Consider the following 16,242-nt stretch of genomic DNA (forward strand, 5'->3'; position numbering starts at 1 on the left):
GCTCTGTTTGTCACAGTTACCCAAACAAGTCCAATACAGAAAGTGATTTTTTCTTCTTCTTCTTCTACGTTTATGCTCCACACCTTTTTTATTTAGAGACTTGCTAGAAAGTTCAGTGTGTTTGTGATGATAAGCCATGGATACAAGTTAAGATGGAGCAATGTAAGGAGAAAGAAAAACTTGCTTTGGTTTGTTACATCACCTTCCCAATAAGGAACAGCCATACCAAATACGGCCTGGGTCTGTTTTTCATTTATGACTCTCTCTCTCTCTTTTTTCTCCTCTTTGTGCTTTTTCCTTCTTCTCTCTGCAGAGGAAAGTAGGAGGCGTGGAAACATTTTGTGGCTTTTCTCCAGGATTCTCTGAGTTGTGTGTTCTGTCCCAGGCTGGAGTGATTGGCACTGCTCCTTTGGAGAGCACACAGTCAGCTCAACGGACGAGAGTCTCACAGCGAAGCTCAAGCACACAAGCTGATCAGCATCATCTGTGTCTGACCCATCCATAACAGTTCACAGAAGGAAGATACCAGATAGAAGATAATGACCTAAGAGTTGTCTTTTTGCAGATATTTGAAATTCCATAGAAAGACTGTGGAATACAGCGCTCTGAATTCTGTATTCCAGGGGTAAGTGGCTTAATTTGTAAAAGGAGCGTTTAAGTGCATGAGTGAGACTGTGCAATATGGTGTGGCTTTTAGTGTGTTTTGAGGCATGCATTCTAAAAAATGTGCTAAAATCCATTTGACTAAAATCTGCCACTGCATACGCCTTTTTTACCCTATAAAGCATGGTTTGTTTGTATAGCTATTCCAATGAACTCATTGTGTATAGGCAGTTTTACTTCTTAATTATAGTTTTAATGTTAAGAATTTACTAGGTACTGTAAATTCCAAAGCTTTTGGAGAAACAGGGAATTTTTCTTGCACCACAGGAAAAGGCATTGCAGAAGAGGCAGAGCAAAGTGCTCAGATAATAGAATACATGAGGAGGGGTTCTGTGCTAAGGGTGTGTTCATAGTGAGAACTTCAGCAGGAAAGTTTTTGAGACAACTGTTACAGTATGTAATCAAGTGTTTGTGATATGGTTGCACATAACCTAATTGATTCTGGTGTGTAAAATCCACATTTTACTAGAAGGATGTTTTGTAGAATTATCACCATAACTGTTTGGTTGAGTTGTTATGCTGCTTTTTGTTTATAAAGATGATATCTAACACTAGCCTGGCTAACGTCAGACCACTTTCTCTTTGAGTGAATAAAATCGCGCTGCTCAAGGCAGTATGGGGAAACCCAGGCTAATCTAACACACCCGGATGAGGATAATACTAATTATGAGCTTATTTAAACAGAAGCAAGAAGCAGAACAAGTCAGGAAGCTATGTTGCACTTTTCTACCACTGCAGACACTATTCAGATGTTTTTTTTTTTTTTTATTGCAGCTTCTGCCCAACACTGTAAAGACAGGGTGATGTGAAACACTTTTTCCACTGTCCCTGCCAGATTGACAAAGAATGCTGGGAGAGTTAGAGCTCAGACATTAAACTTAAGCGAAGCAGAACCAGATGTGGACCCTTGAAAACACCAGAAAAATTAGATTCATTACAGTTCTTTCCCATTGACATACATACATACAGGAATACAGACATAATTGTCACACATGCAACACCGTAGGGTACTAATAATCACCGTTTAGGGGTAGATGAGGTATAAAGGTTTACTTCTTATTGTACTGTCCCAGTGACAAGCTAAAGGTAAAGAAAAAACAAAAAAAAAACCCGAAGTGTGCCCTCTCCAATGTTGGGCCAGCTTTAAGAAAGATTGACATGGAGAGGTTGTTATCCCCGCTTAGACCACTAGAGGCCAATGTTGAGACACCTTGCAATACTCATTTGGTGCTTTGGTTTTCAGAGGGAGTTTAAGGGGCAGGGATTGAATTTGGTTCAAACGTATGTTTTTGATCTCATTACTGTTCCTTGGGCACTGAAACCTTTAATAATCTTTAATGAATTAGGCAGCAAAATCATTCTGGAAAATCCTGTGAGAGTTTTCCATGATTTGAAAGAGTAATATTTTTGCAGTGTGCAGTTGCTTTTATTGTTGTTTTTGCCTCTGATTCATAGAGTTTGTGATTAATTAAATGTATTTGTTATTTCTTTCTTTGTACAGTGACAACAATTCACATGGAAATGCCAAGTTTTTCATATGGCTGTACTTGTAGTTATTGCTTCTCTGACACACTGCTATTTAGCACATGCAGTTCACATAATGTTATATAGTGTACTTTTCCATGTAAGACCATTGTGTGCTGAAGTCTGAATATATTTTTAATTATTCTGCATCCAAATTAACTAAATGCCAACCGAAAGAACTCACAAAGTAATCTTGTTTATGGACCTCTTATTTTAAGTTTTAGCTGTGATAGATGTGATCAATAAGTTTTGTTCTGTTAGCATTGATTTGGTAGAAATTTATGTTGCAGTTTATGCTATTTATTTATGTTCCTGGTCTTTTGTGCACAATGCACGTAATTCATTTACAGTTTTTCTCAGTCGCTTTGGTGCATTTCTCATAACACTATTTACATTTGCACAACAGTTAATGCAGTTCTCAAAACAATTAGTACAAACTGCAAAACCTAGTTGATAACCTGCAAAAGCTTGTCACTTGCTCAAAATGGATAGCCCATTCCTCAAAAGCAAGTATTTATGTCAATGAAAGTGTCAGTGTCATCAAAATAAAAAGTCCTGACACCATCGTTTATGAACAAGATAGTCAAATGGCTTAGTCATGTTTTCATTATGACAGTTTACTCTCTAAATGTTTTCCAATGATAAAAGTCAGATCTTGGTGACACTACCTGAAAATGCTCAATACAGCACTAAATACTATTTGCACAGCCATTTGAAAAAATACAGTAAAGTTACACATTACTGTATTTATGAGGTAACTGAGTACAAGACACTGAATATATGTATGTTTCACATTTTTACTGCATATGCTCTTTGCAATTCTAATTTGTTCACAGCATTGTGCAAAAGAAAAAATACACCATTATTTACAACAAACATAAACTCCCTTTGGGTAGAGCTGTGCACAACTGTAAACAATATTGCAGTAGGCCTATATACTGTATTGGAACTGAACATACAACATACATAGGACTGTAATCATTCATGCACATCCAGACGTACCTCTCTGTCTGGTCACATAATTTAATCTACATCACAGCGAATATCATCTCTTGCTCAATTGCAAATTGTTCAATTTAGGAGACTTTTTCTGGAATTTTTTTTTTTTTTTTTTTTTGACAACTAGTTCAACATTTTTGTATGTAATGACTCAAGCAATGAAATGAGGACTATTAGTTTTATATGGAATGACTATTCAGCATTCACAAGTATAGTTAATTTTGACTGACATGACATAAGAAAATGATAATGTTATAAAACAGCAGAGAGTTGTATGAAAGCAATTGATGCATGTCCAAAAGCATTTGCAATTTGTTGGAAGGAATGAGAAACTGCTACTATGATGTGCACACATGACTAAATGTTGTGGAGGTTGAACTAACTGTTGTGCAAATGTAAATAGTGATGTGAGAAATGCACCAAAGCGACTGAGAAAAACTGTAAACTATATATATGGGTAAGGAGAGACACTGATTGTAAAACGCTGTGGGTGTACAATAATAAAATGTGCTATATAAATGCTTCATTCATTAATTTAATTATTCACACACACACACACACACACACACACACACACACACACACACACACACACACACACACACACACACACACACACACACACACACACACACACACACACACACACACACACACACACACACATGTCTGGTTCACTATCTTTGTGGGGACTCTCCATAGACGTAATGGTTTTTATACCGTACAAACTGTATATTCTGTCCCCTTACACTAACCTACCCCTAAACCTACCCATCACAGGAAACATTCTGCATTTTTACTTTCTCAAAACAACTCATCCTGTGTGATTTACAGTTTTTCTGAATTGCTAAAACACATTTCTTGAAACTATCACTCACTTTCTCAAAACCTTAAACACAAAACCACATTTTCACACCACATTCAGAGAATCACTGACTCTTATGGCAAAATCAAACAATTGCGTCAAAACCATTTTATCTGTGCTCAAAATCAAACAATGCTTTCAGATCATACACACATCAGTCAATATTATAAACACTACAGATCATTCATTAGACACTCAAAAAATGGAGAACACAGAATCCAAAGCATGCAGTTACAGAAAAAAAAAAGTATATTGTAACAAAGTAAACAAATTTTGCAATTACGTAAAAAGTATAGTAATGACAACTTACATTAGTAAGGTGAATAAATTGTATACTGTATGCACTGCAAGTATAGTATTGTACTGAATATTGTATAGTATTGAATGTCTGTATATTCAGCACTTGCATACTGTGAAAATACAGTGACCCAACTGCAAAAGCCAAAAAGGTTACAGTAAAAAACTCTAAATGAAAAGCATGTTACAGTACACTCAGAAGAGTTGTGCAACTGCAAAATCAAGGTCAGTGAGAGAGATTTTACATTCTGCTTCAGCATCACATCTTCATGTTGAGTCCGGCGGAGGAGTTTGTCCACATCACAGACACTGTCATCTCTGCAGGCAAAGAGAAAAACCCTAAAGCCAGATCCAGCCTTGACAGTGTTCTCCACACATGCTCTTCATCATCCTAATCCTCCTTGTTCACCACCTCTTACACGCACTCTTCCTCCTCTCTCTCTTACGTCGTTTCAATCCATATAGGTATCAACAGTCAGTGCAACATTTTGAGTCAATTTTGGCACTCTAAACTGACTTGTATTATGTACAGTTGGTTTGGTCACATCATTAGAAATAAGTGTGAATAATTTTGAGTAGTTGTGTGTAAACGATGACAAGTGTTGTAGTTGTGTTTAACTTTTGCCTGTCTGTGTTTAGAGTTTTGAAACACTCGCGCATCTCAGTGTGAAATGTGTTTTAGTGAGTGAGAATGTGTTTAGAGTTTTACAAAAATAGTGCATTTAAAAACAGTGTTTTAACTACCTGAACTTGTTTAATGTTTTACAGAAAGAGTGATTTATTTGACAACTTGGTTTAGGCTATTGAGAATTTGGTTCAGAGAATGGGATTTAGTGTTTTAGCAATTCAGAAAAACTGTATAAGCCTTTTGAAAAGTGGGGACCGCTGGCTGGTCCCCACAACGTAGGTGATCTCAGGTTTTACTATTCTTATGGGGACATTTGGTCCCCACAATGTATTATAAACAAGGGCACACATTACACACACACACACACACACACACACACACACACACACACACACACACACACACACACACACACACACATAGACAGACAGACAGACAGACAGATAGATAGATAGATAGATAGATAGATAGATAGATAGATAGATAGATAGATAGATAGATAGATAGATAGATAGATAGATAGATAGATAGATAGAAGTTTACTTATGGAAGTAAAAATGTTGTTAGCAACTCTTTGTGTTGTTAACAATGATGTTTTTAAACAATTATGTTTTTAAAGAGTAGCATACAACATAATTAATTTATAATTCATTTTTTGTGTTGTAAAATGGCAGGTGAATTTCTAATAAATTAATTAAAACTATGATTTAAAGGCATATTTAATTCAATATTGAACTAAATAAAACTGGAATGTCTGACTTGGGCCAAGAAATGATTTTTCAGAACAAATTAAACTGTCCCAAATGGCTTTGGTCATTTTACTTAGTTAACAGTGATTTTTTTATATCACTGTAAAAAAATTCTAACCCTCCCAAATCAAAAATTTCAAGTGACCGATAACATTAAAATTTTTCAATTGGCCCAAGTGAAATTCTTGTTGCAATAGTCTGTTAACATTGGCTCAATGAGAAATAATACGTCAGACTAATTGAAAAATGTAGATGTTATTGGTCACTTGAAATTTTTGACTTGGGTATGTAAAATTTTTTTTACAGTGTAGGTCTAACTCTGAGAGCCTCTTAACATGCACTATAAATTAATTGTATTCCTCAGGTTTTTTATTTTATCACATTTGTGTGTATGGTAACATGGCAGCCAACCACCAAAACTAATTAATTTGTACTATGACTCAAGGATTCAGTTCAGCAAATCTGAGACTGATGTGATGGAAAGCATGTCATTTTCCTATAGTCCAGTCTAAAAGGTTTTACAACAGTACTTTTCAGTGTGATTCTGAGCTCAACAAGGAGGAGACATTCTGTGTCCTGGCATCTGTCTGTCCACATGCTATTGCATTTTTGTTTGTGTCCAGTACTCTGATGCTTTTTTTTTCTTTTCTTAATGTGTGGACCTCTTTGCTTTGTGGTATTTACTGGCAAGTGAGGACAGTTGATGTGGGAAGAAATCCTTTTCCTCTTGAAATTCTGAAATCTGACAGCTGTGTGGATTTGGCTCATGGGGTGGAAACAGGTCACATAAATCTCACTGTGCTGCCAAAACTTTTCCTCTCCTCCTAAAAATAAGCGTAAACAGTCCTGAGGTATTTCAGAGAATGTTTATGTCATATTTTATGAGTAAAGATGAGAACACAAACAACCCAATAAGTGACTATTTTTAGAATATTGATCTTTTGAGACCTATAATTTTAAACTGTCCAAAGTTATGACAGAACTGTGGATAAACAACAGTCATATGTGTTTGTGCCATTGCAAGTGAGTAAAAGTTCTGGCATAAAGTGATGATGTGTGAGAGTAACAAAGCTTCAGAGATGTATACTGTATATAGTAGGCCTATGGTGTAAATTCTTCCCAAAAACTTAAAAGCAGTTTTGTTTTGTTTTTTTCAGCTGTCTATTCCGATGCTTTTGTGGACAATGGGGAAGAACCGGTTGTTACTGTATGCCCTTTTGGGTATAATGGCTTTTGGTCTATTCCCAAAACTTGAAGCTCAGGATGGTAAGTACGTTTTTTTTTTTTTTTTGAGATGTAAACTTCCAGTTATGAGTGAAGACATGTTAATTTTACTGTGCTGCAGACAATACACAAGTAAACATCATAAATGTTTCCTTTAATTGCAAAGAGAGCTTAAAATGAGGTGTTTTTCTTTGCAAAGCTTTTGTTAAATTCAGTTTTTATTAGACCCCCCATTAATGCTGGTCACTTGAGTTAAAAATTTGAAATCTATAGACAGTGAAGAGAAACATCTACAGTTTCAGTAAAGGGAGTTGAGCGCGTATTTAAATAACTGATTTAAATACTGTAAAGATATTCAGAGTGGTGTGCTGTAGTTTGTTTAGAGCTCCCAATGATCAAGAAGAATTTCAAGTTTACACTAATCCTGAAGGGTCTGAAGAGCTACTGTCAGCATTGGGAATGGCCACAGCCAGTTAATATTGACAACGGGTAATTCATGCAAAACGTTCCCAGAAATAACCCAATTAACATTCTCCCACACTGATAACATGACTAGGTTTGTTACATTCACATTTTCTGCCTGCTGTGACTCCTCTGTTTTTAATGCCTTCGCCAAAGAGGCGTGAGATAATGGATTGTAGGTGTAACAGATTTTCAAAACCACCAACATCCATCCAACTGTCTTTCTGTCTCTCATCATCCGTTCACTAATTTATCCATCATTTCTGTACTAAATTCTTAAAAAAAAGAAAAAAAAAAAGAAAGTAGATTCACTTCAAATCGAATGCCTAAATTCTTTAAAGTATGGCAAGGTGTCACTGATTTATGTCTTTGAGACTTTAGAGATCATCAGCAGCTGATGATGGCTAACCACCCAGCACAGCTTATGTCTTGAGAGCTTAATGTCTGATACGTATATGTGTGCTGACTGTCTTCACTGTGTAACCATATAAAAAAAGAAAAAATGTTTCTCCACAATTGATACAGTGATGAACCCATATGTTTTCATCTTTGAAATGTTTGCTATGCATTTTTCACTAAATTCAAACATTAAAGACCCAGTAAATCAAAATTTAGTTTTAGAAGTAAAATAAAGTTTTGTCACTTTTACTCAATATGCACTTTCCTTTTAGCCATCAATATTTTTCTTGAAAATCAGGCCTAATGTATTGATGACTTGTCTTACTGATGTCCCTCACTTTAATATCTGCTGCAACCAATCATCAAGCAGTAGCCTGAATTATGGCTCATGTCTGTGACATAACTAAAGATTATTGGCTATTTAAAAATCCTGGAAAAACCTTTTGTTTCAACAGGAATTATGTTATCACAATAAATAAAACTGTGCTCATTGAGTGATTTCATTGAGTCTTTAATCATATGTGTGAAAAAAGCCAGTACAGTTGAAATAAGTAACAGTAAAAGTGATTTTAAAGAAGTCCAAAGATGAGACAGAAGGGTCATGACTGGTGCTGTTATCACTGAATACTGTAACATGAGTCTGCATGGTCTGACTGAACACAAGAAGATGGAAAGATTCAATTGCCCAGGCAGCCAGAGGTGCCCGAATACATATACAGAAAGTTCGTAATGTACACACAATTATTCTAAATACACTGTAAATTAAATCCCCACAACATAATTCTACACAATTTCAGAGAATGAAAATTAGAAAGTTGCAGAGCATCTTCCTTGGTTCAGCAGACATGCAGTATAATGTGTTTGTGTTGTGTTTTTATGATGGATTGTAATTATCCATGATTATGTTTTATGCTTGCACCCTTCCCCTGTCTCCCTCTTTCCGTTTTTTTTTTTTTGTTTTTTGTTTTTTTTTAACCCACACATTTTGCATTATATTTTGTTTGTTTCTCTGTCCTCTCTCCACTTCTCCTTCAAAGCCCCCGGGTCAGCCGACCTTATACTCTTAATTGACGGATCAGAGAGCGTTGGAGCTGCCAACTTCCCCCTCGTCAGTGATTTGGCTGTCCAAGTGATTGAGGGGCTTGCTGTGGGCAGGGACGCAATCCGTGTAGCCCTCGTGCTTTATGGTGCAGATCCCGAAATTCAATTCTATCTCAATAGCTATGACAACAAAGAGAGTGTCCTCGGTGCTCTCCGGGGGCTTGAGTACCCTGGCGGGACTGAGTCAAATCTGGGGGCCGCCTTGGAGGAGGTGGTAGACAGTCTGTTGGGCCAAGATGCAGGAGGCAGGGCAGCAGAAGGGGTGCCCCAGGCACTGGTGGTAATTAGTGCTGGGGAGTCCACTGATGATGTCAGTCAGGGCGAGAGGGCCCTAAAGCAGGCCACTGTGTACACCTTTGGTATTGCTGCGGGTGATTCTGCTACTGTCCAACTGGAAGCTATTGCTACAGACAAAAGCTTTGTTCTGTCCGCTCCTGATGTCAGAACAGTGGCAAGCATGGGTGACCAGATACTGCCATACATTAATGGGGTCGTCGAGCGCACCATTGTGATTCAAACAGATTTCACAGAAGGTATGTAATTGCCGCATGAGAGGGATTCCATAGAGAAACTGAAGAAAAAGGAAATAATAACAGTACATTGTCACGGGCGTGGACATCTAAACAAATAATAATAAAAAAACACATAATATTTTTAGGCGAAAGGTGTTAGTGTCCCAAAATATCTTTCTTTCTTTTTTTTTGTTAAAACAACATACATCTGTGTTTACAAATGAGCCATACAAACATTTTTATTTAGTTCACTGTTCTTTTCAGAGTTTGTGTGTCCTATAAGATACAATATTTAGACTAAACCAAGAGTAGCACATCATGCAACCCATTAACACTCCTTGTATGTTTATATTCAGGATATTAATACATTTAGGTCATCGCATTTGTATCTATTTCTATTTTAAATAAATGATCACTTTATGCTAATTGATTTCCATTATTTTTACTACTTGTAATATGTGTTACATATATTGATATATTACAACTTTTACTACTTTTATATATGTTAGCTTTATGGAAAGTAAAAAAATGGTGATAGTTAATACATTGTTTCTGTAAAACATCATACATTTTAAATAAATGATAGCTAACTTCTTCATAGGTTACCTGATTTTGGTTTGAATTTGCAGAAGGACTAAGTAGAATTTTTTTTTTTTTTTTTTAGCTTTGGCTGTTGGGAAAAGAGATATAATTTTCCTCATTGACAGTAGCATGGGTGCCACCATACTCAATGCAGTGCGAGAATTCATCAAAAAGTTTATTGACACCATGCCAATTGGACCTGATCAGGTGCAGGTCGGAGTGGCCATGTTTTCCACCACCCCAAGGTCGGAGATCAACCTCAACTCATTTAGTTCAAGAGAATCCCTAATCTCTGCTCTCGCAAAAATAAAACCCAAACCTTCGGCTGAAGTCAACATCGGGGCTGCCCTGGATTTTGTGAGAACCAACATGCTTAGACCTGAGAGTGGGAGCCGCATTCAAGATCAAGTGACACAGCTTGTGTTGCTCCTGACCAGTAAAAAATCTAAAGACAGTGTCCAACAGCCAGCTGAAGCTCTTCGTCGAATGGGTGTTCTAACTTTGGCAGCAGGCTCCAGAGCTGCTGATGAGGCTGAGCTCAAGCAAATAGCTTTTGATGAAGCTGTGGTTTTCATCCTGAAGGACTTCAGGATGTTGCTGCGCAACCCCAGAGAAATTATATCCCATCTCTCTACATTGACTGGTGTTGTTGTGACAGAGGGCCCAACTGAAACGGGTAATATTCTACAAACATACTTCTTTTGTTTAAATAAAAAGTGCAAATTGTGTTATTAATTTAAATTAATAAGATAAATATAGATAAACAAAATACTGTACAAAACTATATATATATTTTTATGCACTTTTGCCCATTGATACTGTCTTATACAAATTGAGATTCTTGAACTTCATTTTAAAGGTACTTAGACATCTAAAATTGTGGTCATATAAAATCTTCTAGGCCAAGATGTGGATGTTACTCCAGTCCACTCCCAAAAAGTTGTCCGAGACATTGTCTTCTTGGTGGATGGATCTACCTACGTTGGAAATAACTTTCAATATGTGCTGGACTTCATCACTGGCGTGGTAAACAGACTAGACGTTCGACCTGAGCGAGTGCGCATTGGACTAATGCAGTTTGCTGAGGGGCAGAAAACTGAATTTTATCTGAACACTCACAACACCAAACAGGATGTTCTCTCTGCCATTGCTCAGCTGAGATTGATGGGAGGACGTGCATTGAACACAGGCGCAGCCCTACAGTATGCCCTAGCCACCCACTTCCAGGAGTCAGTTGGGTCTCGTAGGAGAGAGAGGATCCAGCAGGTACTAGTGCTAATAACAGGAGGACCATCTCAAGATGAAGTCAAGAAGACTGCTGACCAAGTAGCTTTAGAGGGTGTTTTGACTTTTACTGTTGGAGCTGGCCAAGTGGAAGAGAGTTTCCTTAAAACTGTTGCTTTTGTTGAAGATTTGGCATACTACAGAAGAAATTTTGCTGATTTGCCAAATGTTGTTGACAGTATCATGACACCACTGATCACTGTTGTTGGGGAGACTAATACAAAAATAACAGGTAAGCTGAATCATGCTGACATGACTTCATAAAAAAAAATCTTTCAGTTTTGTTGAATAATGTTTTAGTTAATACATTAAGACTTATATAATTAATAATACAAAACAATTACTTTATTATAATAGAATAAAAAGAACACCTCTGGTCAACATATACAAATTACTTTTTGCCCCTCTCTATTTTTTAACACTCACAGTGTTTCACTTTTGTATTCAGAAATGTACAATGTAACTTCTTGTAGATATTTATGCATTTTATTGTATTTCATTGATATTTCTTTTTTTAAATCTTTCACAGAGATTGCAACACCAGGTCCCTCAGGTGGAGAAAGGGATGTTGCATTCTTGATCGATGGCTCTGATGATGTCCGACGTGACTTTCCCTATATCCGTGACTTCATTTCCAAAGTAATTGAGCCTTTGGATATAGGCTTTAATAAAGTGCGAGTTTCTGTGGTCCAGCATAGCGAGAGACCAAGTCCTAGTTTCTACCTGAACACTTACCAAACCAAAGATGATGTGCTGAGAGCTGTAAGTGGACTCACTCTGACAGGTGGCAGAAGTTTGAATACTGGTGCTGCCTTGACTTACATGAAAAACACCATCTTGTCACCAGCACATGGTAGTCGATCTGGCGAAAATGTTCCCCAATTTTTGATCGTTTTGACGGGGGGAAGATCAAGAGATAGTGTCAGAGAACCTGCGGTAGCTCTAAAGACTGATGGAGTTGTACCTTTTGGCGTTGGAGTGAAAAATGCAGATCCTAAACAGATTGAGGCCATCTCTCACAATCCATCATTTGCTTTCAATGTGAAGGAATTCAGCCAGCTCAACACAGTTCAGGAGAGGCTCAAGAACTATGTGAACCTTCCAGATCAAGAACTGAAGGTCTTTCTAGAGAAAGGTAAGAACATTTTAGCTTTTTTATTTTGTTGTGGCCTTCTATATGCTTTTTTTGTTTAGTTTTTTGTTGGGGTGCTGTGCTATTCTTTGTTTCTAAATATTTCTCATTGGTTTACTGTATCTTTGTGTATGCCAAAGATATTGCAAAAAATATTCTGTTCCTTTTGGATGGTTCTGATGGTACTAAAAGTGGATTTGGTGCAGTGTGTGATTTTGTTCAAAGAGTTGTTGAGAAACTTAATGTAGAGGAGAGAAAATACAGAGTACCTGTGGTTCAGGACAGTGACAATCCAGTGGTTGACTTCTTTCTCAAAACCTACTCAACAAAGACGGAGGTTCTAAATGCCATTAAGGTCCTGAAACACAAAGGTGGACAAATAGCTAACACTGGTGCAGCCCTCCAATTTGTGAGGCAACAGGTTTTCACTTCTTCATCAGGGAGTAGACGACTTCATGGAATTCCTCAAATACTAATATTGATGAGTAGCAGACCATCTAGTGATGAAATAATAGGACCTGCCATGGCCATGCCATGAAAAAATCTTAAAATAGGGATAGTAAGCATTGGTGTGAAAAAATGCAGATCTAAATGAGCTGAAAACTGTATCAATCCAGTCTAAATTCACACATTATATTGATCGATTTGATGATCTTCCTTTAGTAGAGCCAATATCCCAAAAGAATCTGGACAAATTCCTAAAACAGAAGTTTTATAGACTCAGCTGGTAAGAGCTTTCACTATAAGCAATACATAACCAATTAGTTGTGTTTAAGTTAGGCTGCTACAAGCCTTAAATGTAAATATCATATAAATTGCTATATATATGATGTTTTAGGATGCGTGGAACTAAAAATTCTTTCTTACTTAAATCTTTCTTCTTAAGTATGTTCTCATGTCTTCCATGTCCTTAGTTGACATCTTTTGCACATAAAGATGTTCATTCCATGGAAGTATTTTTGAACTGTACTTGCAAGAGCTTTTTCTTATTCAACGCTGTTCACATCCTGACCCACAAAATATTTTTTGAGGGGTCGATGTCAAGATGTCGATGTCAAGTAAATCTTTGATTTACTTGCTTATTTTTTGCTCTTGTACACTTTTAAAGCTTTTGCTATTCAATTTAAACATTGAATGATTCAGATGTATTCCAATATCCTTTTCTTTTTCTTTTCTTGGTAACTTGCCTGATACAGGAATTTACAAACGGGATATAGTTTTTCTCCTTGATGGCTCAGATGACTCCAGAAATGGATTTCTTGCCATCCGTGAGTTTATTAGGAGAATGGCAGAGGATCTTGCCATTGACCAGGACATTGTTCGAGTTGCTGTAATACAATACAGTGAAGATACTTCGACTCATTTTCTACTTAATACTTACAATAGTAAGAAAGCTGTAATTTATGCTATTAATGGCCTCACAGCAAAAGGTGGAAGGAACCTAAATACTGGGGCAGCGTTACAGTATGTCAGGGACCATGTTTTCATTACTGCTTCTGGAAGTAGACATCAGCTAGGAGTCCCTCAGCTGTTGATTTTTATGACTGGTGGAGGGTCCAGTGATGATGTGGCAGGTCCCGCTGAAGATCTCAAAAATTTTGGAGTTCTGTCCATTGCCATTGGAATAAAGAATTTTGTAGAGGCAGAGCTTCAAAGCATAGCATTTTCACCTAGATTTCTTTTTAATCTTCCAGTTTTTGGTGAACTTTTACATATACAGCCTGATATCCTCTCCTTTATCAAATCCAAAATGGAAATAGAACCCCCTACTATCATTGGTAAGAATAACTACACTTGTCATTTTCTTAAAATTCAAGCTTTTTCTTATGACTTTACACATTTGATAGTTTGGACATGAAAATCTACTTTCTTCACTAAACTACTCCCTTTAACCATGAGGCCATTTATTGATTGATTCAGCTTAACATATGTTAAAGACTGGCAATTAATGGCCTTTGCCACTAAATATTTACTATTTTCCTGTTCTGTTCATCTTTTGCTTTGTCCATCAGAGAACTTTCATGATTTTCCACTGGTTCTCTCAACCATGGAAGAGTCTTATTTCTTGCGGAGATTCCTCTTCAGTTTAAGCTCTTGTTTGAGCCAATGATTTCTTAATCATTGTTGGTGCTTGATCAATAGCAACTCCTTGTTCTTCCCTTTTTCTGTTCTAGTTGATTGATTGATCTTATTCATGTGAGTGTGAAAATACACTAGTAATATTCTCTCATAATGGATTTTTTTTGTTTCAGATATTGTCAGCATATTCTTAAAGACAGAACAGAAATATAGTGTATAATAACGTGTATTTGGAATGTAAATTTGATTAAAATCATTGTTCACGTTTGAATTTTATTGTTAATACCATGGGAAATATGTGACCCTGGACCACAAAACCAGTCACATGGGTCATTTTTTTTTTTAATTATTAAGCTTTATTAAGCTTTCCATTGATGTATGGTTTGTTAGGATAGGACAATATTTGGCCGAGATACAACTATTTGAAAATCTGGAATCTTGAGGGTGCAAAAAAATCGAAACGTTGAGAAAATCGCCTTTAAAGCTGTCAATTTATGTTCGAAATTGTGCTGCATTCACTCACAAAAATAACTGTTTTATATATTTACGGTAGGACATTTACAAAATATCTTCATGGAGCATGATCTTTACTTAATATCCTCATGATTTTTGGCATAAAAGAAAAATCGATAATTTTGACCCATACAATGTATTGTTGGCTATTGCCACAAATATACCCATGCTACTTGTGACTGGTTTTGTGATCCAGGGTCACATATTACTGTGTGATGATTTTTTGTCTTACACTTTTTATAAGAGTTAAGGCCATTTTACTAAAGCCATTTAATTTTCATCCCAGTTGAATTGGATGTAGCTCAAAGAGACATTGTCTTTGTCCTGGATGGGTCTGATGACACCAGGGATGCGTTTAAACAGATGTGTCAGTTCATTCAAAGAGTCGTGGACAAACTCAATATCGGGCTCAGTGGAGACAGAGTGTCTTTAGTCCAATACAGCAGAGAGCCACGTGTCCATTTTTACCTGAACACACATGCCACAAAGCAAGAAGTTCTCAATTCAATTGAGACACTGCAACATCAGGGAGGAAATCCCCTCAACACAGGAAGAGCCCTTGATTATACAAAAAAGAACATGTTCATTTCCTCTTCTGGGAGCAGACTCCTGGATGGGGTTCCTCAGATTCTTGTGCTTGTGACTGGAGGAAGGTCTCAGGATGATGTTAGAGCTCCAGCTGCTGCTCTGAAACAGGACCAAATTGTACCATTTAGTATTGGCAATCAAAATGCAGATGTTATTCAACTCCAGGCAATCTCGTATACTCCTGGTCATACCCTTACTGTTCCTCAGTTTGATGACCTTCAAACCATTGAGCAGAAACTTTTATCATATGTAAAATTAGTTCCTCGTCAGCCCAGGAGGATTCCATCAACTGCAACAGGTAAGGATAAAATGATTGTTTTTTATGTGATTGATTTAAAGGTGTTATGGACTAGTTACATAACTATATGTATATATATATGCTCCATTGCAACAGATGCTGGAAAAAGAGATGTTGTTTTTTTAATCGATGCCTCTGATGGCACAAAGGAAAGTTTCTTACAAATGCAAAACTTTGTTCAGACCCTGGTTCAGAAACTGAATGTGGAACCAAATAAAGATCGTGTTGCAGTGGTCCAGTACAGTGATGATGCAGCTTTTGATTTTCTTTTGAATACACATTCATCATCAGACGATGTTATAAATCACGTGAAACGTGTAATTCATAAAGGAGGAAGGCTGCG

General features: G+C 36.9%; 1 protein-coding gene across 1 annotated transcript; it reads left to right on the forward strand.

Moving 5' to 3' along the window:
- Nucleotides 1–364: 364 nt before the first annotated feature.
- LOC311298258 (collagen alpha-3(VI) chain-like) lies at nucleotides 365–16,242 on the forward strand. The gene is made up of 9 exons (XM_084421020.1): nucleotides 365–625; nucleotides 6,883–6,991; nucleotides 8,848–9,444; nucleotides 10,088–10,681; nucleotides 10,907–11,521; nucleotides 11,819–12,424; nucleotides 13,618–14,199; nucleotides 15,300–15,899; nucleotides 16,082–16,242. The coding sequence occupies exons 2-9, from the start codon at nucleotides 6,895–6,897 to the stop codon at nucleotides 16,114–16,116; spliced, it is 3,726 nt and encodes a 1,241-aa protein (XP_084277146.1). The 5' UTR covers nucleotides 365–625; nucleotides 6,883–6,894; the 3' UTR covers nucleotides 16,117–16,242.

Source organism: Rutilus rutilus (genome assembly GCF_951802725.1).
Source record: "Rutilus rutilus genome assembly, chromosome: 10".
Classification (NCBI taxonomy): Eukaryota; Metazoa; Chordata; class Actinopteri; order Cypriniformes; family Leuciscidae; genus Rutilus; species Rutilus rutilus.

What these genes read in the sequence shown, in the direction of transcription:
- LOC311298258 (XM_084421020.1), top strand. Translation starts at nt 6,895, where the DNA reads ATGCTTTTGTGGACAATGGGGAAGAACCGGTTGTTACTGTATGCCCTT. An exon ending in AGAGGGCCCAACTGAAACGG is followed by an intron (nt 10,682 to 10,906) that starts GTAATATTCTAC and finishes AAAATCTTCTAG; the next exon opens with GCCAAGATGTGGATGTTACT. An exon ending in GAAGGTCTTTCTAGAGAAAG is followed by an intron (nt 12,425 to 13,617) that starts GTAAGAACATTT and finishes TGCCTGATACAG; the next exon opens with GAATTTACAAACGGGATATA.